Source organism: Pelobates fuscus, chromosome 1 (genome assembly GCF_036172605.1).
Source record: "Pelobates fuscus isolate aPelFus1 chromosome 1, aPelFus1.pri, whole genome shotgun sequence".
In the NCBI taxonomy this organism is placed as follows: domain Eukaryota; kingdom Metazoa; phylum Chordata; class Amphibia; order Anura; family Pelobatidae; genus Pelobates; species Pelobates fuscus.
In genome coordinates, this window is record NC_086317.1 from 130183595 (window position 1) to 130210236 (window position 26642).

The 26642-nt window shown below is 40.9% G+C and overlaps 1 protein-coding gene across 1 annotated transcript; it reads right to left on the bottom strand.

Moving 5' to 3' along the window:
- Window positions 1–6777: 6777 nt before the first annotated feature.
- BCAS2 (BCAS2 pre-mRNA processing factor) lies at window positions 6778–25133 on the bottom strand. Its single transcript, XM_063450422.1, has 7 exons — window positions 25011–25133; window positions 19570–19662; window positions 19333–19403; window positions 18028–18189; window positions 14848–14898; window positions 10201–10281; window positions 6778–7461 (listed from the first exon to the last, which is right to left on the bottom strand). The coding sequence occupies exons 1-7, from the start codon at window positions 25101–25103 to the stop codon at window positions 7341–7343; spliced, it is 672 nt and encodes a 223-aa protein (XP_063306492.1). The 5' UTR covers window positions 25104–25133; the 3' UTR covers window positions 6778–7340.
- Window positions 25134–26642: the final 1509 nt, after the last annotated feature.

Sequence of the window (26642 nt, forward strand, 5' to 3'; positions counted from 1 at the left end):
GTGATCCCAAGTGAAGCCCTTACTGCTCCTGTATAGTGTGTTGGAAAGACTACATTATACAGGCATAGCCAGTTCACAGCCGTGCCGTGTAGGACACAGGGATATGTCCCTGCCCCTCCAAACAGCCTCCAGCATGAACTTGAGCAGAGACTGCGCAAAGAAAAGGTGCTGCAGCTTGTCCACACTAAATAGTAAGGGAACACAGTAGTACTCCAGATGGGGAATTATTTGAACTCCAAAGCTGGACTATACAGCCATGGAGAGGCCCTTAAGAGTCATGGTCCAAGGGCCCAAGTTCTCATCCTGTTCTTAACATTGTGCAAAGCCCCAGCTTGCGTGAAGCCTTAGGCAATTGTCTAAAGGGCCCAACACTTGGGCTGTCTCTGTCTGAATGTATAAATTCATTTGACTAAAGGAAACTGGAGTGGCGCCAAGTAGAACAAAAGTGGAACAGGCCGGGCCCTCTACTGCCTATCATCCATGTAATTTGTCATGTACACATGTTCTAGATTATTTACCTAACTCATTATTCATCATCCTTTTCTTTGTCACCCTGCCAGTTTCTCCACCGACTCCCCATGAGTTTCACAATAATTTTCAGAGTTGAAATTCTTGTCTACTCTCTAACTGACATTGAACCCTTTTAGATCGTGTGCTCTTCCCTACAAATATTATCAATTCTCCCTTCTTTGTTTACCAAGAATTAGCGTCTCTCCTTTTCTAGTGATGTTGTAAATGTCTTTTTTTCCATCAGATATACAAGTCTTCACCATGACTTTAATAAGCAATGGAGAGGGGAGAGGAGAACTTTTTGTTTCAATGATAATGATGATGATAATAGTACTGAGGAAGAACCTTTATTTATTTATTTATTTATTTGTATTTTTTTAAACGTTCATATTTTTTTACAGTATACACTGTCAAATTATTTGTGTTTATTTTATATGTATACTGAGAACAAAAAAAAAAAATGATGCAGTATAATACACACCAAAGATTGTTTTTAATATTATCTGGATTGACTTGTCAGGAACCCTAAATCTAACTTGCAGACAATAAATACAGAACATTTACCTTTTACCTATTGTTAGCAAGGTCAGGCTTAATAAGTGTCTCCCTAGAGAAAATTAAAGTATAGAGCATGAGACAGGCAACAATACAAAAAGTTATGCTGTTGAGTAGAAATGGCACAATCAGATAAACAAAGCTTACACAGAGATACCAGAAAACAGAAGCTATTAAAACACCAGCTAATGCAAACACAACAATAAACTTGATGACTGGACACCTCAAATGGACAGAAGGCTCCATCATGATTGCGTCACCAGGAAGTATTTACACGATGACGCTGGACTGATGCATCGTTTGCCTATAGATGCCAGGCCCAACCTGTACAATTTGATGCCATAGAATCAGCAATCCTATCTGGAGAAGAAAGAATGATACTTAGTATCAATCTAAAGTGGAAAAGTGTGCAATAAAAGGCGCAGATCTGGCAGATAACCTCACATGACTCACCATCACTTCTTAAAGTAATGATGGACGAACATTTCTCTTATTTTTTTGGGTTGAGTTGCTGTTGTCATCTTATAGACTGTGCCATCCATAAATGATGGCATTCTACCAAATAGGGCTATTTGAGACCAACATGCTGCCGAAGCAATTACTAATCATTTCCATTCAAATGTGCTGTTTGTACTATTTTATATTTATTTTCATATGTAACATAAAATTCTTTACAAGGCTTCAAAAAAAAGTATTTTCCAAAGTAAAAGCAAAATCTTCAGGCTAATTGTAGTGATTTGAGGGAAAATAAAACATCACCACAAGATTATAGCTTAGAACATCAAAAATCTATAATGCACATTCTAAAGAAAATTATAGCTTGCTCTTTTTTTGTACATAAGTTCCCCAGAAGGAAAAGCATATATATATAAAAAAAAAAAAAAAAAAATGTATTCAGCGCTTGCTGTTGCTGAATTATTGTTTTTAGGTTGTGGCTTTAATATCCCTGCGGAGAACAATTTCAGAGTACGGAGGCTATTATAAGTTGAGGAATGAAATTATAGGTTCTGACAGAAATAATATAGCATTATCTGCAGCAAACAAGCAGGGGCAAAGGGGACAGGATTATTTAGCATTGCAATTAACTCTGCCAAATCTGAGAGCTTGTGTAAAGCAACAATTATCAAGTTACCTGTAAAGGTTTTTAACCCAGGTGTGCATTCAATAAATAATTAATTGTGTATGGGAGAACTTACGACTGCTTTGCAGAATCTAGACTGAAATTGCCAGGTTATGAATATCTTCCGATTCAGGGATTTTACCATAAATTCACATATGTAGGGATTCACCGCACCTAATTCTTTACCTAATAGATCCTTTACAAATAACATAATGCTTTTATTAAATGTAGTGAGATTATTTTTATACTGCGTCATCAGATTCCACAGTACTGTACAATAATGGTGTCGGACAAGTCAATGTTTAACAAACAATAGATATATGTTCGAAAAGATACGGGCGGGATATTAATCCTCAACTGAGATTAGGGGTCTGTACATCTAATGGGGATTAGCATTAATTGAGACACGGTATTACTAATGGATTCACACTTTGGTTGTTTCTAGTGTTCAATACAGATTCTGGAGATGTTCACAATTTAGTGAGTGGCAGAATGTGGGGGAAGTAGGACAAGTGGAATCAAATGTAAAGATGAGATAGCGAGATTTCAGGTGTGTTCATGGGCGTCCGCAGGAATTTTTCCAGGGGGGCATAATTGTAATGACATCCATGCTTGGCCCCTTTTTGACAGTGTCATGAAAGGGAAGGGGCATAGTCATTATCACATAAAGCTAGGGTGAATAGCGTTTTCACAACTATGATGTCAGGAATACATGTTTGTATTCCTGACACTATAGTGTTCCTTTGATCACATTAAATGAACATTCTGGTCACCATAACAACTCAATCTAAATGAAAATGCTATGATGCAAGGAGGCCCCTGGGCGCTCTCTTTCCTTTAAGGGGTGAAACCGCTCTCAAATGGGTTAACTCCAAAGGCTTCTTCACGCTCCAGAGTTCCAGGTCGCTCAGTGGTATTCGACTTCTGAAACGGAGTGTCAGGAAGTGCAGATTGACGTCAGGCATAGGTGCCACTGATTGGCTAGAGTGGTCAGCTGACGCTCTAAGCCAATCGCTAGTTCCGATTCATAAAAATGTTTTACATTTTTATGAATGGGAAGCTACTGATTGGCTTAGAGTGCCAGCTGACCCTCTAGCCAATCAGCGGCACCCCTACCCAGCGGCCCTCTGTGTTTTTTTACCTGGGGAGATGAGAAGGTCCAAAGTTTCCCTGCCAGGCCCAGGTACCAACACCTTATGATGTGGTGTACCTTTCTGCTACTTTCTGCTTATTTTGCGCCCTTCTGCTCCTTTCTCTTTCTTATCCCTTTCTGCTCATTGCAGACCCTTCCTTCTCCTTGCAGACCCTTCCTTCTCCCTGCTGCCCCTTGCAGACCCTTCCTGCTTCTTTCTGCCCCTTTCAGCTGCTTGCTGACCCTTTCTGTTCCTTCTCCTACTTTACCTTTGTGCTCCTTCTGATTCTTTTTGCCCCTTCCTTCTCCTTGCTGCCCCTTCTTTCTCCTTGCTGACCCCTCTTGCTCCTTGCAGACCCTTCCTACTCCTTGCTGACCCCTCCTTCTCCTTGCTGCCTCTTCCTACTCCTTGCTGACCCCTCTTGCTCCTTGCAGACCGTCCACACCCCTTCCTGCTGCCCCTTCCTACTCCTTGCTGACCCTTCTTGCTGCCTCTTCCTACTCCTTGCTGACCCCTTTGGATCCTTGCAGACCCCTCTTGCTCCTTGCAGACCCTTCCTGCTACTTGCTGCCTCTTCCTACTCCTTGCTGACCCCTCCTGCCCCTTGCAGAACCTTTCTGCTCATTTCTGCTCCTTCTACTTTATCTTCACCTATGCGGTCTCCTCCCCATCCCTCACTTACCTGATCTGTAGGCTGCCCCCCTCCCCCCATGCCTCACCTGATATGCAGGCTGACCCCCATCCCTCACTTACCTGATCTGTAGTCTGCCCCCCCATTCCTCACTTACCTTATCTGTAGTCTGCCCCCCCCCCCCATCCCTTACTTACCTGATCTGTAGGCTGCTTCTGCAGGCTAGGGTTTGCTGGCTCCATGCTCCCCTGCAGATTCAGTCAGGAGAGAGAAGCAGGGATAAGCTGTAGCTTCCTGCCTTTCTCCATTCACACGCCTGTATTGCAGTGTATTCTCTCACTGAAACCAAAATAGCAGCAGAAGCTGAAAAATCCAGGGGGGCCAGGTGCCCCCCCTTGCTGCCCCCCACGCACACCCATGGGTTTGTTGTGTCAGTAATAGCACTGAGTTTAAGAAATTCAAAGGTCTTTCCCATCTCCAAGTGTGTAGACTGCGCAAGGACCTCCAGGAGTGAAGATGGATAATCTTTATTGCGTTGTTTTATTTTTTTAGCACTCATTTTTATTCTATTTTTAATAGTTGTGTTAGTTGTTTTTTATTAGGGTGAAGTAGTAGGTAGAATTTGAATTGTGAGGGGTGGGTGGATACGGGCATGTCTACTCATTGTATATATGGATATATAACCCGCAGCCATCCAAGGGTTGGTTTAGGGGCGCAAGGCATGTTCCACATTTATATATTAAAACTAGGGGACATTGCTATTACTTTAGTACCCAAGCTACACGCCACAGGGGAGGTCATGGAGCTAACCCCATTGCTAAAATTTAGTACCAAGTCACACTTGGTAATTTTAGCAATTGGGCAGCAATAGCATGGTGGGTAGGAGCATAAGGGAGATTTAAACGTTTCTATAATTAGATGGGGGGCATATTGACTTTTTATTGTGGCAGTTGGCTAGCAAACACACACAGCCGCCCTGAAACTTAAAAGGACAGTCCACTGCCCAAATAAAACAAAATACTGTCTGGTAGATATGAAAACATGCATACATGGTACAGTGGGACCTCGGTTAACAATTTTCGGTTTACAAATGAAAATCAATTGAAAATAATGCCTCAGTTTACAAATTTGTTTCGCAATACAAAGCAAGTTTCCCCAGGATGCATTGCACCTGCAAGGTTTATATCACCGCCCCCTGCATGCTGAAGCCTGTGGGTAGCACATGGCGTTGAGTGTGGAGGTGTTGGAGCAGCTTTTGCATCGAGTTTTGGAGCCATTCTGGACATTTTTGCAGTTGTTTTGGGTATTGTTGGTGCATTTCTCAAGCTATGGAAAGGTAGGGAGCCGAGCTTCATCGTTTGCATGCTTTTTATTGTGTGTTCTGCATTGTTGGTGCAGTTTTATATAGATTTCCATGAGGGCTTATAAACACAAAGGTGGAGATTGCTACTTTTTCAGTTAGTTCTCATATCGTTACATTTGTATCCTGTGGAGTTAATGTGGCATGCTTAATTTCCAATCATTACCTATTGAGCATTTCACTTGGTATTTAGACAGCTATTTGCGAATTTAAGGATTTTTTTGTAATTTTTTTTTTTTTTTTTTACAAGAGACTGAAGGTCTAGAGACTAGGGATACCCTTCCCACAGACCTCTGGTAACCCTAGAGAGGTGACTTTAATTGGTTATATCCCTATTACTTATCTCTCTGTATATATTCTTTTCATATATTTTTTCCTGTGTGCTTTGTTCTCACCATTTAGCATATCGTTCACAATTCCTTTTATGTTTTAGTTTTTGCTTCTGGAAGATCACATTAGGCTCTGTCGTAACCAGTATTGTATATACTTCCAAGAGGGTTTAAACACAAAGGAGGAGATTGCGATCTCTTCAGTTAGTTCTCGTACTGCCAATCCATACCCGTTTGGAACTAGTGTGGTATGCTTTATTATTAACTATTATTGAGCATCTCACTCAGTGCTGTCCCCCCCCCCTCATATCAGGCTACACTGTTTGATTTGTCCTAGTGCTTTTTAGAGTTGCTAATAAAGTTCTTTTGTTATTTATTATTTTCTCCTTTAAGATCTTATGGGAGTGGATTGGAAATTTAACCTTGTGGTCACTTTCTCTTCAAGCGACACCTTTGGTTCTCTACTATTTACGGTATTCCCTAGGGTTATCCCCTACTTTTCCAGTCTAGGCTACCTTTTTTGTGGGTTAGGTACAGGATGAGGGTGTTACACTAAACTCCTATCTTTGTCCGCTCCCCTTCTGTTTTTTTTTTTGGTTTTATTTTTTTAACCATTTGCCAGCTTGCTGGTATACCTGCCAGTCAGCAAACACTTGCAAGTATTACACACAGTTTGTAAATTTTCCAGACTCTATACTTTAGAATTCAGATGCAAAAAGCACTGATTTGTAAAAAGAAACAGAATGCATCCATTTGAATTAGAGTGAGATTACCTCATTTTGACTGGATTTGGCTTTAGCAAGTGAGTATTGCTAATCCATGGTTTCTGTAACGTTTTGTATTGGTCTCATTTATTGTTACATTTCTCCCTTTGTATAGTATGTTATCTTGTAAAGCGCTGCAGAATACATTAGAGCTATATAAATACCAATAATAATAATTAAGTAATTTCCCCTGGATTTTGTCTATCTGGACAACGTTCAGTGTTTCCTGAATAACCCTGTGAGTCTACGTTTAAAATTGTGTAATAGTTCTGTAGATATTGGAGTTCTTAGAGATTATTAAATGCAATATGGATTATTCACAGTATTAGGAAAACAAATAGAGAAATAAAAGAATTTGCCAAGAATTTTTGTAAAAAAAAAACAGAAGAGCGATTGCAAAAATAATCCCAGCACAAATCACAAAAGCATATAGAAATAGATTTCATTACAAACAATTTCACCGACTAATGTTCTCTAACCAAACTTACATTAAAGGTCTTGCGAACTTACTGGGAAAAAAAAAATACTTTTATTCATACCATATTAAAAAAAAAAAAAAAAAAAATCCAAATAAAACTGCAGATTTACAGAGAATTAATTCTAGTCCAGTACATAATGCATTGTTTTCCAGCAACGCAACAAGGTCCAAGCTTGCAGGACATATTAAGCAGAATCCTTTGTGGCCTTTAGGAAAATGATTTTAATGGCTAGCTCTTTGAAAGCTCCCAAGTAATGAAAAGGCTTAAAACTTCTAATTAAACACAATAAATGAATGTCAGTCTTGGAGCTTGAGAATAGATGGTGCAGTGCCAAACTAGATCAATGAATGGTAGCAGAGACACTAATCATTAGTCATGGTCTGTGAGCCAATGAACAGAAGGGCAAAATGAATTGGATGTCCTGGGCAATAATGGAAAATGTCCTTTTGGGACGGCAGGTTAATAATCTTGGATATTTTCTTTATTCTCCCCGTCGTTCTGCTTAAATTGATGAATTTCATTCTCCATATGTACAATTGCTCGTTCTATCTCGTAGTTCTTACTCACAAGGGATACCCACCTAATAATAAAAGAAAAAATATATATAATGTTTTCACTACATGTTTTATACATATATTTAACATCAGTATACCATTCAGAGCAAAAGGGAATAAATACATTCTCAAATTTAAAAATAATGCCAATATAAATTGGGTTGTAAGTTGTTGATTTTCTAAGTCTCACACGTACACAAAAATATATATATATTATAGGTATATATTTATAAATAATTTGTTTTGCTGGCAGCTTTCACTTACAGAATATATTCACTATAAGACCAAACACTGAACAATCATTTGCATTATTTGTTATGGGATACTGTTTTTAAATTTCCCAAAGGATGGCACCTGCCTCCTGTAGCCTATGAGAGCTCAGCATATTAAGAATGTATTAGGCAAATAGTGGGACGCAGAGGACCAGGATGGAATCCACACCTGGGAAAACAAACAAACAAAAAAAAAAACACCCATGGTGTTTAAGGCCTCCAAATGTGTACTCCTGGATGCAATAAACATTTCTTTCTGCTTTTTGTTTGTGTTTTGTGCTTTTGCCAACTTTGCCTTATATATTGTTCTTAAAGATACACTATAGTCACCAGAACAACTACTGCTTAATGTAGTGGTTTTGGTGTGTATAGTATGTCCCTGCAGCCTTTTAATGTCAACACACTGCCTTTTCAGAGAAAAGGCAGTAATTAGATTGCTGCCTAGGGACACCTGCAGTGACACTCACTCATATGCCAAACTTTTTCCATTGAGATGCATTGACTCAATGCATCTCTTTGACGAGATGCTGATTGGTGCACTGCAGTGTTTTGGCGTATGTGCGCATTAGCCTCCCAATGCTATCTTATGGGAAAGCATTGAATTGACTGAGATAGTCAATTATGATGATCTCAGCTAAGGAGGCCAGGTGTGGGCAGGGCCAGTGCCGATGGACCCGTGCGGCCCTGGAATAAAATGTATGTTTAAACCCTATTTAAGGGGAGCAAGTGGGGCCGGCCAGCTTAAATGTTTTTTTTTTTTTTTTTTTTACATTACAGGGTCAGGAACACATGTTTTATTCTTGACCCGATAATGTTCCTTTAAACTCTTTACGAAGCAATCAATATGGTCTGCTACAAGCCTTTTTTGAGTGTTCTCCTATAGGAACTAACAAGTTTTGTTGTATGGAGATGGTAATTTATTTAATTACTTTACAGGCATAACAGAATGCTAAGAAGTCAAGCAATTGTAACATTTGTAGACACACACACACACACACACACACACACACACAAAACTATTGGAACACCTGAACATTACACAAACAGTCTTATGACATTGCATTCTAGATACATAGACATTAATATGTAGTTAGTCCCCCCTTTGCAGCTATAACAGCTTCCACTCTTCTGGGAAGGCTTTCCACAAGATTTTGGAGTGGTTCAGTGGGAATTATTGCCCATTCATTCAGTAGCGCATTTGTGAGGTAAGGCACTGAAGTTGGACAGTTTATCCAAAGGAGTTCGATATGGTTAAGATCAGGGCTCTGTGCGGGACAGTCAGGTTCTTCCACACTAAACTCATACGACCATGTCTTTATGGATTTTGTTTTGTGCACTGGGGCAAAGCCATGCTGGAATAGAGAAGGGCCTTCCCCATAAACTGTTCACACAAAATTGGAAGCATTGCATTGTCCAAAATGTCTTGATATGTTGGGAGTAAGAGGCCTAGCCCACCCCCTGAAAAATAGTCCTATACAATTATCCCTCCTATACCAAACTTTACAGTTGGCACAATGCAGCCAGGCATCACTCTAGAAAGCATGTTTCCACTGCTCCAGAGTCTAGCAGCAACATGCTTTACACCACTCGACCCGAGGCTGGGCATTGTATTTGGTGATGTGACGCTTGTATGCAGATTATTGCAAATAAGTTGAGTTCACTGAGCTCTGCATAACAACTCATTATTTTTAAAGGGACTCTCCAGGCAGCAGGTTTTACTCACCTGGTTCCAGCGCCGGGAGCCTCGTGAAGCCGCGCCCCCTATTTTGTCAAAATGACGAAATAGGCGGGCGCGAGCAGGGAGCAAATCAGACACTTCCATTTGGAAGAGTCATTGCTCCCTTGTGCGCATGCGCGGCTTCGCCACACATGCGCACATACTTCAGAGGGTGGCATTCATGCCGCCCTCTGAAGTCCTGAGCGCACTACGAGTTGAGCTGACTGACAGCTCAGCTCGCGGTCTTTGCCCACCCCCTTCTCTGCTGACAGGCAGAAGAGAGAAGGCGTGCACACAGTGCCTTCTCTCTCCTGCAGACGTCAGACGTATTTTAATACGTCTGACGTGTACAGGGCCTTTTTAGGGCCATGCATGATAGGAAGTCCTTCTGGTCGCCGTCTGAGTGACGGCCACTGGAAGTATTCCAATCAATCAATGTAAACACTGTATTTTCTCTAAAAAATACAGTGTTTACATTAGATTGCCTGCAGGGAGCTATAGATCATACCTGAACAACTACATTAAGCTGTAGTTGTTCAGGTGACTATAGTGTCCCTTTAAATGTTTGATGGATCTAATTGAAACACCTTAATTCAGTAATTAAGAGGTGTGCCACAATACCTTTGTCAATGTAGTGCATGTAGATACAGAAGTTCCATCCCAGAGTCAATAATTATATCTTTAATTCATTCTTTTAAATCTTCCTAAATTACAGCGTTGTTCAACAGATTAGCATAAACAACTCCGATCACAATGAGATAAAAATAGCCACTTACTTTGATTCCATCTCTCGCAGTTTTGCCCCTGATGTAAGTTGAGAGTTCTTCCTTTGCCAGTTCAAGTCTTGAATACGCTTCCTGGAAAAGAGAAGTTACAAAGTATTAGCTGCTGCAGCTAAAATGAGAAATGTTGCATGTCCTCAATGCTTTTCTACATAAGTCATCTAAATGGACAATGAGATAGCTAGATGACATCATGGTGGACAGATCAGCCTTTGATAAAGTAAAGTTTACATTTAGTTTGCAAAGTTTTAATAAAAAAACAAAAACAAAGCATTGCATTACTTGAAGGGAAAGTGTAGTGGTTTTAGAGTCCCCTGGTGCTCTCCTTCCATTCAGTGTTATACCATTTTATTTTATTTTTTGTTAAAATTAAGTAGTTTTGTTAAACGTGAGTTCCCAACAGCCCAGTCTCTACGCTTCTTGGGCTAGTTTTGTCTTACTGCTAGCCTGTGCATCAACGAGTGGCTAAGTGTGTCAGTTTTTAGCCCATCAATGCATCCCATTGCTAGTATGAATTGGTATGGCGAGAAGGAAGTGTGTAATCTCTGCCTTAACTAGATCTACAGAAGGGGCTGAGCTGTGTTAGCCAGAGATCTTTATTTAGTGTTAAATTGCTCGCAAACTGTTTAAATCCAAATGCTGAAACAGTGTCATTTCTATGTTATGGCTGGAGTTGGCACCGGGGCACACTAGAGAGAAGGGAACTTGAGTGCTGGGCCGTGGATTTATATATATATATTTATATATATATTTACATATACATACACTTTTCCCTGTAGTATTCATTTTAAAGTCACAAAGTAATTTGAAATGAACTTGGAAAAAAATTTTTTAATAAAAAAATCTCATTAATTTTCCCACAATACTATCTAACTTGCAGTGTTAATTCTTAACACTTTGACAAAACTGTACAAATCCCCATGAGTCAACTCTCTATTGCATGGATACTATATTACAAACAGACCCCCATGAATCTAGTAAAATATAAACTATTCACTAAATGCTTGTCTTATTAAGTATATTATCAACAGGTATATTCATACAGAGGTACTTTCATGTTAGATATGCAATAATCTAATAAATACTTTTGTTAAAGCATCACACAAGAAAAACTAAACAATATTTGGGAATCTGAAAGCTAGGAGGACAAGCCACTCCTAACTGGTTTGCACATCGGAGCAAGAGAAGAGAAAAAAAAAAAACTTGCATATGTCTAAAAGTCTCCTATCACCCTTTCCTTTCAAACGGATGACCACTCTTACTTCACATTACTCTGCTGAATTAAAGGGTTACACCAACAAAAAAAAAAAATAGTGTTTTCATAAACAAATATTTTTTGGGTTGGACCAATCCTTGCCAACAACTGGCAACCTCCCCCCGCCACCCTAAAAACAAAAAACAAAAAGTTCTCCATGAAGCCTGATTATTATTATTATTTTATTTATATAGCGCCATCAGATTCCGTAGCGCTCCTTTTTCAGTGAGGACACTCCCCCATACCTGCTTAGGGAGCGCTTAAGATGGCATGGAAGGGGGACTTCTATGCACAGATGTAACATTAGCCAGCCCAGAACACTGACTGGACTTACACCTCTGGCAGCAATCACAAATATCTCTATATATATATATATATATATATATAAAGTGTATCATACAGTAAAGCTACGCAAACAAAATCCAAGCACCATGACTACTTCAATTCACTGAGGTGGTCATGGAACTTAGATGAAACCTTAAAAGTTTAACTTCAAATATTTTGGAGTTGCACTGATCTAATAATTTGAATTGAAACTGTATTATATGATTAGTGTGCTGTAGAGCAGGGCCTGACAAATTTGCATAGAATCTAGGAGCCAGCTAGAAAAGTTAGGAGCCAGAGAAATCAACGCCACAAATACAGTTCTTAAAGGGACACTATAGCCACAATGTAGTTGTTCTGAAGTCTATATCCTGTCCCTGAATGCTTTTCAATGTAAACACGGACTTTTCAGACAAAAGGACATTCATGCCTGGTGACACCTCTACTGACAGTCACTGAGACGGCTTCTAGAGGTGCTTTCTGGGTCAATGCGTCACACTGTGCAGTATCTACGTTAATGTTCCCTATAGGGATGCATCTCTATGAGAAGTTTTGGCGCAGTGGTATTTTGCTGTGCATGTGCAATAGTTTCCCAAAGCTTTCCTATGGGGAAGTATTGGATTCGCTGAGATCGTCAAAATTGATAATCTCTGTCATGGAGGTGGGGCCAGCTGCGGCGTCACCAGCACGGCGTGGGAAAAATGGTAAGTAAAAACACCTTTCCCATGTGATTGGAGGGAACACACACCTCCCTGACCGACACATACATACACATACACACACACACACACACACACAGACAGACACACACAGACAGACACAGACAGACAGACACAGACAGACAGACACAGACAGACAGACACAGACAGACAGACACAGACAGACAGACACAGACAGACAGACACAGACAGACAGACACAGACAGACAGACACAGACAGACAGACACAGACAGACAGACACAGACAGACAGACAGACAGACAGACAGACAGACAGACAGACAGACAGACAGACAGACAGACAGACACAGACAGACACAGACAGACACAGACAGACACAGACAGACACAGACAGACACAGACAGACACAGACAGACAGACACAGACAGACAGACAGACAGACAGACAGACAGACAGACAGACACAGACAGACAGACACAGACAGACACAGACACAGACAGACAGACACAGACAGACAGACACAGACAGACACAGACAGACAGACACAGACAGACAGACACAGACAGACACAGACAGACACAGACAGACAGACACAGACAGACACAGACAGACACAGACAGACAGACACAGACAGACACAGACAGACACAGACAGACAGACACAGACAGACACAGACAGACACAGACAGACAGACAGACAGACACAGACAGACAGACACAGACAGACAGACAGACACAGACAGACAGACAGACACAGACAGACAGACACAGACAGACAGACAGACACAGACAGACAGACACAGACAGACAGACACAGACAGACAGACACAGACAGACAGACACAGACAGACAGACACAGACAGACAGACACAGACAGACAGACACAGACAGACAGACAGACAGACAGACACAGACAGACAGACACAGACAGACAGACAGACACAGACAGACAGACAGACACAGACAGACAGACAGACACAGACAGACAGACAGACACAGACAGACAGACAGACACAGACAGACAGACACAGACAGACAGACACAGACAGACAGACACAGACAGACAGACACAGACAGACAGACACAGACAGACAGACACAGACAGACAGACACAGACAGACAGACACAGACAGACAGACACAGACAGACAGACACAGACAGACAGACAGACAGACAGACAGACAGACAGACAGACAGACAGACAGACACACACAGACACAGACAGACAGACAGACAGACAGACACAGACAGACAGACACAGACAGACAGACACAGACAGACAGACACAGACAGACACAGACAGACACAGACAGACACACTCACTCATAAATAATTTTTATTTTAATATAAATCCACCCAGTCTCCCTACCTTTGAAGAGCTGGAGGGGGATAGGCTTTCTCTGGGGTCCAGTGGGGCTGCTGTCACCTCCCCACTCAGCTCCCTCTCACGCACGGTTTAGTGAGCGTGGGGCCAGAGTGATGTCATAGCCCGGCTCCTGGCATCACAACAAGGCGCGCGAGGGGGCAAAGCAGGGAGATTACAGCTCCCTAGCCGCCGCAATAAGTCAGCCGCCCGCCTTCCCCAGCTCTCCATTTGCCAGCCGTAGGCCCCCTCCACCCACAGTCAGCCAGCCGCCTTGCCGAGCTCTCCATTAGCCAACCGGCCGCGCCCCCCCCCCCCATCCCAGGGTCAGTCGCCTGCCTCTCTACCTTAGCTCTCAATGAGCCGGCCACCTCTCTCCCTCACTCAGCCGCCTGACTTGGCCCTCAATGAGCCGACTGCCCGCCTCTGCGCTCAGGCAGCCGGTCACCTCGGGGCTGAACAGGCTCACAAATCCCAAGTGCCAGGACAAATTTCCTGGTCACCTTGGGGACCTTGGATTTGTCGAGCCCTGCTGTAGAGGACATATGTTTGACATGTTTTCCACATTCTTTATAATATTTTGTGACTTTTTCCTTTTTTTTTTCTTTTCATTTTAAGTACTTTAATCAAAATGTAGTTTTTTTCCAGAACACAGGGTCCTGACTTAAATGGAGTTTCTTACTGACTTAAATGGAGTTGCGTACAAGAGTCCCATAACAGACAGTCACCACCATGTATAATTCATGTATTATTAAAGGGGCACTCCAGACCACTAAAGCAACTACGCTAGCAGAAATGCTTTATGTGTGAAAAATGTATCCTCTTTTTCATAGAAATTGGCATTTTGTTTAGTATTAGGGCAGTGGAGTGTCCCTTTAATAGTCCAGTACTCCTCACTCTGCACAGTCAATGGAAAATATTGCAGTATCACACGCTTCACTTAGTTAACTATATTATTCAATACAATTTGAATTGTCCTCGATTATTTTAAAATATTATATTCATGAATAGGGACTCTTACCTTAACTTTTGAAGGTCTTTTTGAGCAGATTCAATCATGTGCACAAGGTTCCTAAAAAATGAAGTATAGTTACTTACACTAGGTTCACTAAAATCAAAGCAACCTGTCTAGTAGGAAAAAAAATAAACATAAAACATTTAACAAAAAAATAAAAGGAACATACTCCACGCTGTATAGGTTAGGTCACACAACACAAAGATGTGTACATATCAACAACAGTTTTCAAAACAATTTCACTCATTCGATATTAGGTTTATCTACTCTCAGCCATTTTTTTGGTAAAGAATTTAGTTTTAAATCCTCTCGATAGCAGATTTTCTTAAGGCTGTCAGGCTTATCAAGCCTCCAAAAAAATAGTTTTGCCCCTCTTGGGACCGATCTTTTTTGAAGTCTCTTTGTACCCAGCCTTTTGAACCTTTGGAGGAAACTTCCCTGAAGCTCCTGTCTCTGAAAACCGCATTTTTGGTGGCCATAACTTCCGCTAAGAGGAAGGAATTCATCATCTGCTGAATTTACTAAAATTCTTCCTGACAAGGTTATGTATCCGAAAACCTTTGTTTCTACCAAAAGTCATGTCTTCCAAGGCTATCAATCAACCAATTTCCCTGCCTTCCTTTGGTTATCCATCTGTCTCCGATTTGGATGATAATTGGCCCAAGTTGGATGTCGGAAGATCTCTGAAAATCTACTTAGACCGCTCCTCTACATACAGGAAGACTGACCTTTTTTTTTTCTATTTCTTTGGAAAATGTAAAGGTCATGTTACCGCCAAGTCTACTTTAGCAAAATGGCTCGTCGACACTATTAATTTGGCTTATTCTGCCTCAAATCTGCCTGCTTGAAAGCTCATTCTACTAGAGCCATGCCTGCTTCCTGGGACGAAAAAGCACATGCTTCACCTGAAGATATCTGCAAAGCTGCTACATGGTCTCCATTCAACACCTTCGTTTTTAAGACCAGAGACTTTTCAGACAACTGAGCAACTTGTACATCAACAACTGGCAAGTCTTCCCACTTGTCTTCTCCCTGTAGTTTAACAATGCTCTGAAATGTCTGGAAATAAATGGCCTTTTTTCAGGGTTCTTCATCTCTCTGTACATAAGTTCCAGAATCTGTTGTCGCAACTGGAAGGGCTTTTCTACTTGCTTTGTCTGATGTGTCATCAGCGAAGGTAACATTAACTTCTTTAATAAAGCTCTTCAAGTCTTAATGTGGAAAACAGACTTCTGTAACAGAAGAGTCGCTGGATGTTTCCAAATAGGAAGAAATAGAACATTCGCCCAAGGACAGTTCTGATCCAGATGAAGATCTCTTCCATTTTAGCCTTTGTTTGGTTGTTGCTTTAACAGGAGCTGTAACCTTTGACTTTGCAGAATCTTTGAATGACTCAAATGTATGGGTCAGAATGTCTTGAAATCAAGGCAAGAATGATTTCATGTCCTGTTGCTTGGACTTTTCCAGCGATAAGGACGAACACGGATTGCAGGTTTTCCGTTTTAAACCATCTAGTAGTGATGTGGAGCATTCACTACAACTCAGATGTTTTGATTTAGGTACCTTGTCTTTATCCATAATATCTGGAGAGACAGGACTAGACATATCTGCAATACATAAGAAATTACAAAATTGTTGTAAAATAAATAAACAAGATAGACAAAGAGATCTTAAAGATTAGAGACTGAAAAATCTCACCTCTAAAACCTCTAACCCGTGTGGGTGGGCTGGTGACACAGGAGATGCTTCTTGGCTAGCATCCATGCTGTCAGTCAGATCTGCACAGTTTCAGTTGGCAGCATTGATTAAATCTGGCGCCATTTATGGGAATTCCAACAGCACATGCACAGTAGTGCGGTCGGAACTCCGGTGGAACGCATTCCACTGCTGTGCGCATGTGTCTCGTACGGGCAGTGATTTGCTGCCGCTAGAGACCTCCTACTTGCTTTGCCGGTGACCGCACTCGGCATGAAGCAATTAAACATACCTGCTCCGTAACTCTTGCAGGAGGCACGCAGGCCACTCAGCTCTCCACCCGGGAGGCTATTGGGCCGGATCCCCCTGGCAGCAACCCTCACCACAAAAAAATCCAAATGCCGTCCGTTCCTGATGGAACAAGAAAGAGAACCAAGGTTCCACGGCAGGTTGGTGTCTTATACCTGTTGGGGGAGGAACTTTTACGTTAATTTTTTATTTCAGATGCTTGTCCCATGAGAAGAGTACATCCCTATTGTACTGCCACCATATGTCAGGAAAATACAGGTAATAATGAGAATGGCTATTAAAGAGGAGCTGCCACCATTTTTAGTCACCCCAATAAACACTTGATTAATTTAATTAATTAAAGAGACTCTCCAGTGCCAGGAAAACAATCCGTTTCCTGGCACCGCAGGTCCCCTCTCCCTCCCACCTCCCATCCCCGGTTGCTGAAGTGGTGAAAACCCCTTCAGTCACTTACCAAAGGCAGCGACGATGTCCCTCGTCACTGCTTCTTCCTCCGCTCCTCCCTTTCATCACGCCCGTCGGCTGGGGAGACCTAATGCGCATGCGCGACAATGCCACGCACACGCATTAGACCCCTCCACAGGAAAGCATTGGAAATGCTTTTCAATGCTTTCCTATGGGAATTTTAGCGATGCTGGAGGTACTCACATAGTGTGAGGACATCCAGCGACGCTCTAGCACAGAAAACCTGTGCTAGAATCCCGGAAGTGCCCTCTAGTGGCTGTCTAGTAGACAGCCACTAGAGGAGGTGTTAACCCTGCAATGTAATTATTGCAGTTTATAAAAACTGCAATAATTACAGTTGCAGGGTTAAGGGTAGTGGGAGTTGGCACCCAGTCCACTTCAATGGGCAGAAGTGGTCTGGGTGCCTGGAGTGTCCCCTTAAGCGATGGGTGCAGCACAGTTAAACAGAATCTCAAGCATCTCCAATGCACATCTACAAAATAAGTATTGACAACTTTTCGAGATGTTCAAACCTCACTTGGAAATTTTTTTCCATGAATCCCTGCGAGTGAAGTGTAAACGTAAAGAATCACGGCACAATGGCATGGGATGTCAGGTTCAAAAAGATTTGCCTTGCATGTTTAAATTTAGTCTGCAATGGCAAATATTCTTAACAGAACAGAATCATGCTATAATAATTACAGAAATTGCCGTGGGCTATTGTAAGGTTTAACTCACTCATTATAAACTTTCCATGCATTGCAGCCATGCTGAGACATGATCTCTAGATTCTCAATACGGACTGCCTGGTGCTCCAACTGAGCCATTGAGTTGTTGACGCATTCTTGCCATGCTGTGATGTCATTCCTCTGCCCAGAGGATGGTGCAGGCAACTCATACCTGAATATGGGACAGAGTGTAAGAAGATGATCAACACATGGAAGTGGCACATTACTCGTTTAGCTCTTGCAACAAGCCATACAGCATTTCTTTCAGACACAGTCATTTATAGCCCAGACTGACACAAAATCAATAAAAACAAAACCCCAAAACATTATTTCCTAAAAAAATAAACTGTCTACATATTTGCAAACCTGCAAAATATATGTAGAAGTTGTTCTGTACATTTTTTTTTTTCAGTTCAAGTGACATATAATTCGGACATGTTCTTCATAAGACCATGTAATTATATTAGGGTTAGGTACTAAAGTTTTAATTAGCGAAAATTAAAATAAAATTTCCAATTTTAGCCCAAACAAAGCTTACTTGGAGACTACTTTTTTTTAATTTTTTTATTCTTTATTTTAGGAGTGCAGTGTTAAGTACAATCTTTTGTAATGACTTATGACAAGAGATATAATGACCATATTTAACCCCTTAAGGACCAAACTTCTGGAATAAAAGGGAATCATGACGTGTCACACACGTCATGTGTCCTTAAGGGGTTAAACAGATAAGGTCAAGATGTGCTGCACTTACTTGGAGACTTTTGGATGGAATCTAGGTCTTGATTTAATATTTTTGAATAGGCTTTTTTTTTTAAACTACTTAATATTTTTTGCTAAACTTTTAAAATGATGTCTTTAAATATTTTTTTAAAAAAAATCAATATATAAAAAAATAAAGAGCAAAATATTAAATCATTTCAAAAGCTTATTCAAAAATATTCAATAAAGGCCATAATTGAAATTTTTACTACTCAACAATTCGTACCTTTGTTAATAATACTTTATATCTGTCTTTTGCCTAAGGACTCAGAAAAAAAAAATATACTGGCATTCCAACAATAATCATGACTACAAGAAAATTATCTCTATATTAAAAATGAAAGTGGTTAACTTTTCTGAGTTTTCACACAATTAAATCAGACTTTTAACCGTCTGCGTTTTTTTTGCATTTTTAGTAAAAAACACACACACTGGTCAGTGTTCATGCACGCGTATGTTATTTGTCATGACATTTCATTTTCAATACCCTAACAATAACAGGCATGAAACAAAATGATAAGATATGGAAATATTGTCTTATATATGTTAAGCTTACCTCTTCATGCTGAGAAGCTCAATTGGCTGCCGAGCTGACAGCCTTTCGAATTCATTCCTCATAATTTCAGTCTGGAGGGAAACAAATGAATAAAAATACATACATGCACTGCATTGTGTACAAAGACAGATAAACCTTAAATAATGTACGAGGTCTTGTGGGGATGTCACAGTGACCACAAAAACACTGGAAATTCAGACCATTTCGAGTTTTATGGAAGATTCATATAGAACTGACCTCAAAAGCAGAGTAATCTGGAGTTGGTAAGTAACTCAGGTAATTCTTGGTAGGACGGTACCTTCTAGTCTCCTCTTCAACCAAAGCTGCAGCCTGATGTATAAGAATAAACAAAGCATACAGAAACATGTCAAGGTAACAAGCAAGATGACGAAGGTGCATCTAAGTTAGCACCGAAACGCGCGTCGGGCTCTTTGGGCTCTTTTTTCACGTACACATCTTTCTCACTTAAGCTATCTATCACTATGTGCAGGCAACCAACATTCTAAGTATGGTTCTGCACATAGAGGCACTCTAACTAATTTTTTCACCTCCTTTCCTGTTGGGTCACTATTTTTATTAGAGTCTATAGAGGAGGTTTCTCTGGGTGATACGGGGGAATTATGGTTAACATGTCGAACTCATCTCTTCTAGCTATTACCACTATCTACAGGTTAGCACTACAGTGATATAGCAATAATAGTAGGTGAAGTTGCATGCTACCCCCAACACTGATTTTGAGCTTTTTTGGATTTAACCAGTTAATCACAGTCGGAATACCATAGGCTGTTTTAATACTGGCATCAACCAATAGCCATTCAGTGTTCACCAATGTTATAGACCTTTTAGTGACCTTTTCCAGATACCTATGTCAGCTACCTGACAGTTACCTATTGTTCACACTCTAAACCACTGGACTTGACCATGCTAATTGCCTATTAAAGTCAGTATCCAGTGATAATTTTTCGAGTGAATAGGATTCAAGGTATCATAGGATCCACATGGAGGTGAGCCATTAAGGCTTGTTATCACTATATTTTGGTTAATCTACTTATCCAAATCAGACTACACTCATTCCATATCTATCAATTGATTGATTAATTTATTTATTTTCATTTATCTATTTGGTTTCTCTCCAGGATTGTACTCAGCTAGTCTGGATTCCTCCAGCTTTTTGAGTACATACATTTAGATGTTTTTAAGAATGTTTATTTTAATTTAAAATGTCAATGCTGCCCTCTCACGCTTGTACGAGAGTACAGCAGTTATGTCGGAGCAGATCGAGCAAGATGGCAGCACCAGTTAGGGAAAGGTTCAGGTAAGTAACGCTTACCTTTACATATTCACAGCGGCAACTACACAGTTGGGGGACTTTGCAAATTCGGCAAAGTCACCAGATGGTGACAGTGTCCCTTTAACAGATACATTTTATTTCCTATTCCATGTTCCCCAGAATGGTTGCAAAACAGACAACCCTTTGCTCTAGTTTAAATGGGATACTCCATTGGCCAAACATTAAATTATATAAATATAGTAGATATATTCCCAATGAATATATGCATGCACTTATTTCTGCATTTTTAATTGGGGGTATAATTAAAAACAGCACATAAAATCAGCAGATCTCTTGCCTGAAGCCTTTGCAAACGCTCCCCTTTTAACCCCACCCAGACTTTCAGTGGCTGTCCAATCACAGACTTCCCGTTGCAGCTCAATGAGAAGTCTTTGCAAAGAAGCTGCTCTGAGCAATTGCTGTTTCTTGAGTTTAGCCCCACTGAGCTAACCAAACCAGAAAGCAATAGGACCTGTTGTCTGACAGCTGGATGGGTGCAACCATTTAAATTTAGAAAAGTGTCAATATCTATTGAAATCTGACCCTTTGGGTAAGATGAAAAAAGAGGACACAGTCATCACGCTACAGTAGGTGTTAAAAATATCATGTTTATCATGGAGATAACTTTTTTTTTTTATTTATTTTAATCGGTTATCTACTTACCCCTGTTAACACTGTTAGGAATTGATGCCCATCACATTGAGTGCAAGTAGCTGCCTACCTTTGGTGGACTACAGCTCATACAATGCTAAGATGGTTTTGACTAAGGTTGATGGGAGTCAAAATATTCATATGATGTAGTGGGATAGCGAGGCATTCACTTACAAAACAGTTCATGTGGAATGTGACTACATTTAATCTCATCCAGGGGTTGATGGAGCTTTAACCCCTTAAGGACACATGACGTGTGTGACATGTCATGATTCCCTTTTATTGCAGAAGTTTGGTCCTTAAGGGGTTAAAGTGCAGAAATGCTTTATATAACAAGTCACCATTTAAATGGATACTTGCAAATTTAAACTCAATAATGGTCCTTGAATAAAATATAATATTTTTTATACATATCCCTAAATCTCATTTAAACTATCAATACCTCTATGAGAAGCTTCAGACTGGAGAGATCACATCGAGGTACTTGAACTAACACAGCCCTATATTATGAATGACTAACTGGTTATATCTTTAATACAACAATGATAAGTGTTCTAAAGAAGTCATTAAAATACAATATTTACACAATTAATAAAAAAAAACAAAAAAAAAACATTTCTTTCAAAATGTATCCTAAACTAGAGGATAAAAAAAAGTAGTAATAAAAATGTTGGCATTGACAAGGGAGAAAACTGAAACGCTGGGGGCGTGGCCGGGCCGCCGAGCCGAGCGGTCGCAAGACAGACCAGCTCCTGCTCAATACAAGCTACAAACCACCTTTTATGCCTGTAAATCGGGCTTTTGGACTGCATGACCAGCCCACAACTGCGACCCCAGTCGTCTAGGGCTACCAGAGCTGAGGAGAGGCTTGCCCTCTGGGGTTTTAGTCCCTCAGGGGAGAGGTCCCTGCGGCAACAGGCGAGACCTCACCCGGCAGCGAGAAGAGTGGACGGCCTCCACACCACTAACCTGCCCACTGGAGCCCGTCGAACAGGGAATCCATCTGCGGACCCGGTCCTGATTCCCCCCTCCCTCTGGACCGGGGGGGTGATCCCGGTCCTCACCCCAAGGGCCTGAGCGGGACGCAAAGGACGACACCGCTGCACACAAAATGGCGACCACCACGTGCATTAGAGACCTGAGCCCCGATTACAGCAGGCCACAAGGACTAAGCAGGGAGCCGTGCAGAGCGCCCCAGCATGAAGCTGAACACCCCGCTTACCACACTTCCAGCCTGCTCCCAAGCGACCACAAGCAGCAAACACTAAGTCTCCCACCACGGCTGACCCAGGCTCTCAGGGGACCGAGCATTCCGCAAAGCAGCCGCCACCCACGAGAACCCTTACCGCACGCAAGCTCCCTGGACCTCGTGAGTTCAGAAGCAGATGCCGGCGCACACAGCAGAGAGGGACGGAGGTCGGAAGCCTGCTTCCCCACTGCCTAGAACGAGCTGCACTGGCATCGGTCGGCAGTGGAACTTTACCTCCAAGAACGGCCTCGAGACCACCAAGATGGCGGCCCCCCGCGGAGACAAAAATCAACCCAGCAAGAAACCATGATGAACTGTATAAGGGACTAATGCTTGTGAGCTGCGGCAAAGTGAAGCTACTCTTGCTAAACAGTCAGCAAGTATACCTATAGTGGCTTCAAGCAGATTTAAATGCTTTAATGTGTATTATTTGGGGGAATAGGCGGTGAAGTAGTGTCTATCATGCTTTGTCAACAGCATCTAAGGGTGTCTATGGAGGCCTGAGGGGAGATACTATATCTCTCATACCTAAGCATGTACCTAGCTAAACTAAATACAATGCCTACGTGTAACCTTATCTTGTAATTAACTACTAGAAAATGCGCAATGTCTAGCAACTACTATGTGTTAAAAGCAATATCTACTTAACCAAAAATGTGCAAGTTACTTCTATGCCACAAATATGTACACCAATATAAGAATAATGCGCTTGTTAGAGCTGTTGTGGCTATTCAAGCAATGTTGTATTCTCATATGCACAACAAAAATAAAGAATTAAAAAAAAAAAAAACTGAAACGCTTGTTTCTTTTTGGTCCTTCAAATAAATTCTATGTAGCACTGTTAGAGCTCATTTAGCATTTAGCTCACTTCCTTGATTTCTTGAATTTGGCTCTGCTTTGAGCAACAGGATGCAAGGTTAGCAGCACACATTTACTACATTTTATATTGACCTCCGGGTACTACAGCAACCCATCTATCTCTATGTGGCTTCACAATGTGTCAAAAATTATGGTTAAACACACCTGATAAAATATCAGATGACAACTACATGGGAAGGGATTAATGCATGCCTTTAAAGGAATAAAGTAGATTGTGCATGTTTTTTTTGTTCTGTCATTTTGTGATCTATTATTTTTCTTCTCAATCCGGATCGAAACATGCACAGATGAACACAGTGAATAAAACTAACTCAAGTGCAGACTGTACAACCATAACCACTTCTAAGGATGCTCATGGATAATGTATACTGTTGTGCAGCACTACAATCAAAGCTACCCTGTAGGTGGCAACATTTGTGTCACTAATTAGGGGTGGTGGGGGGACGACAATTAGGCCATGGCACCATTAAGAGATATGTAGACTGAATAGGAATTATTTTTTTAAAGGAACACTATAGTCACCTAAATTACTTTAGCTAAATAAAGCAGTTTTAGTGTATAGATCATTCCCCTGCAATTTCACTGCTCAATTCACTGTCATTTAGGAGTTAAATCACTTTGTTTCTGTTTATGCAGCCCTAGCCACACCTCCCCTGGCTATGATTGACACAGACTGCATGAAAAAAAAAACTGGTTTCACTTTTAAACAGATGTAATTTACCTTAAATAATTGTATCGCAATCTCCAAATTGAACTTTAATCACATACAGGAGGCTCTTGCAGGCTCTAGCAAGCTATTAACATGGCAGGGGATAAGAAAATCTTAATTAAACAGAACTTGCAATAAAGAAGGCCTAAATAGGGCTCTCTTTACAGGAAGTGTTTATGGAAGGCTGTGCAAGTCACATGCAGGGAGGTGTGACTAGGGTTCATAAACAAAGGGATTTAACTCCTAAATGGCAGAGGATTGAGCAGTGAGGCTGCAGGGGCATGTTCTATACACCAAAACTGCTTCATTAAGCTAAAGTTGTTCAGGTGACTATAGTGTCCCTTTAACCTAAGCACAGAAACCATATAGTGTACTAAAAACATTACTATAAAATATATATATATATTAGTTTTTTTTTTATAAAGCCTCCCACTGTTATGCTCACCTTAGATCTGGAAAGTAATCCAATATACACCCTGGTGAACTGTTGTGCCGTATACAATAATACATTTAAGCAAGTGCAATAATAATCATGGACAGTACTTTGAGAAACCCCAATTCACATTGCCAATACAGTTTATGTAGGTCACTTATGTTTGTCTCCCTAGATCCATGATGAATACAGTTTTACTATATCCAGCTATTATAGACAACTCCCATGTTGCTTAGCCAGCTGACCTTCTAGCTGTGTGCTTAGGAAGCCCAGCCCACAGCAGATATAAATGCCAAAACACAGCACCCCCTGACCCACGTGAACCCATGCAGCACCCCTAATACAGGACTCATGTTTAAAGGGACATGCCGTCAGTTTGTATAATACAACAGAAACATGTCGGCAGCCCAGGGATGCCCTAACTCACCGCCTCTCGCACTCCGGCAGCATCGTACCCTTGATCAAAATAGGGCAGAGCATCAACCACCACCTCCCCGGCCACCAGACTGGTACCCGCCATCTTGGAACACCGGCAAGACTACAGCAAGCAGCGCGCATGCGCAGTGCCCCCTGGAGCGCACGTGTTTACTGATTGGTCAGAGAATATTTTCATTCACTTCCGGGTTGGCATGAGCACCCACGTGTTGCTGTTAGAATTAGTGTGTTGTTGTAGAGTGTGTGGCGCTGCTTTATGTTATCACAATAAACTGAAACAATTAATGCAATGTGTGGTGATATAAGATGGCAATAATATGCAGATAAATCACTATTCCAAGTGCAATGCATGTATTCAGAAATCTGGCTTTGTAAATAAAATACTTTGAGCTAGCTTTAAATGCCAGGTTCAGGCACATAAGTAAAGAGGTTGCTGTCACCTGAAATATCACTGTCCACAACTCCAGTGCCCACCACTAAAGTCAAAGTGTTGCTCTTTGGCCAGGTGCATTTTTGGCTGGCATGTGTGATTGTGTTTATTAATGCCAGGTGATCCTGTACTGAAATATGTAAATGTAAAAAAATGGGTGACAGAGTAGCACTGCTCAACTAAGTTTTCTTTTGTTATTGGGCTGTGCGCAAATGTCAGGTTACAGTTCCACTTTAAGTTTAAGCAACTAGGGCTAACTAAGCGCTGCGGAATAAGCTGGCGCTATATAAATGCTGATAATAATAATAGCTCAATTAGTGTTTTACATAATTTTCAATCCATGCCACTTTGCATATGAATAAAATCCTTTCCGGATTGGTACTTTTTTCTGCTTTTTTGTTTTTACCACACACGCTCCTCGAAAATGATTCATATTTGCCTAAGAAAAGGCCGCCGTAATGATACAGGAGTAAAATTATGACAGTGTAAATGGGCACAATAATTGTTTTTTTTATACATAGCAATAGATTTTTAGTCTAAAAATAAAAAGATTTAAAAAATGAAGCAAAACAAAAAATGACAGAGAGTGCAGGAGTGACCTTCTGAAGGTAAAAAATGACACTTTATATACACAACCTCCTTATGGAATGGAAATGGAGGTCTGAGGTTATATTGCTGGGATCAGGAGAAAGTAAGCCTCTATCGCCATCCTGAATTACCACACTCAGAGGTGGCAAAGCGGAAATTTGGATGGAAGGATGCTGTTATTTCACTTTCTTACCTGATTTATTTGCCGTACTAGCTGTAAACATAAGTTAGCAGCCATTTAATAAAGTGGACAGGGTAAACTGTATTGGTTGTATTTGTATTTGTTTTCTCTGAATATGACAGAGTAATCATAAACATCCCAAAAGTGTTATTGGGTAGCAAATACAGATATGAATTATTCACTCCAATAAATGTTTTTAAAGAGTTTACTGGTTTCGGGGAACAAGGAATTGCCATTTCAGGAGAACAACGGTTCAAAAGTAATGGTGTATTTGTATTAAACAAACTAGAAGAAAAAGCCAACATAGTCAAGAATTGCTCAAACTGTATCTATATGTGGCATAAAAGACTAGAACAAAGAGTCTTCAAGGTCATTTCTCAACGGCAGAGTAAGGGTTTGGGAAGCGGAATGGAATAATGTCTAAC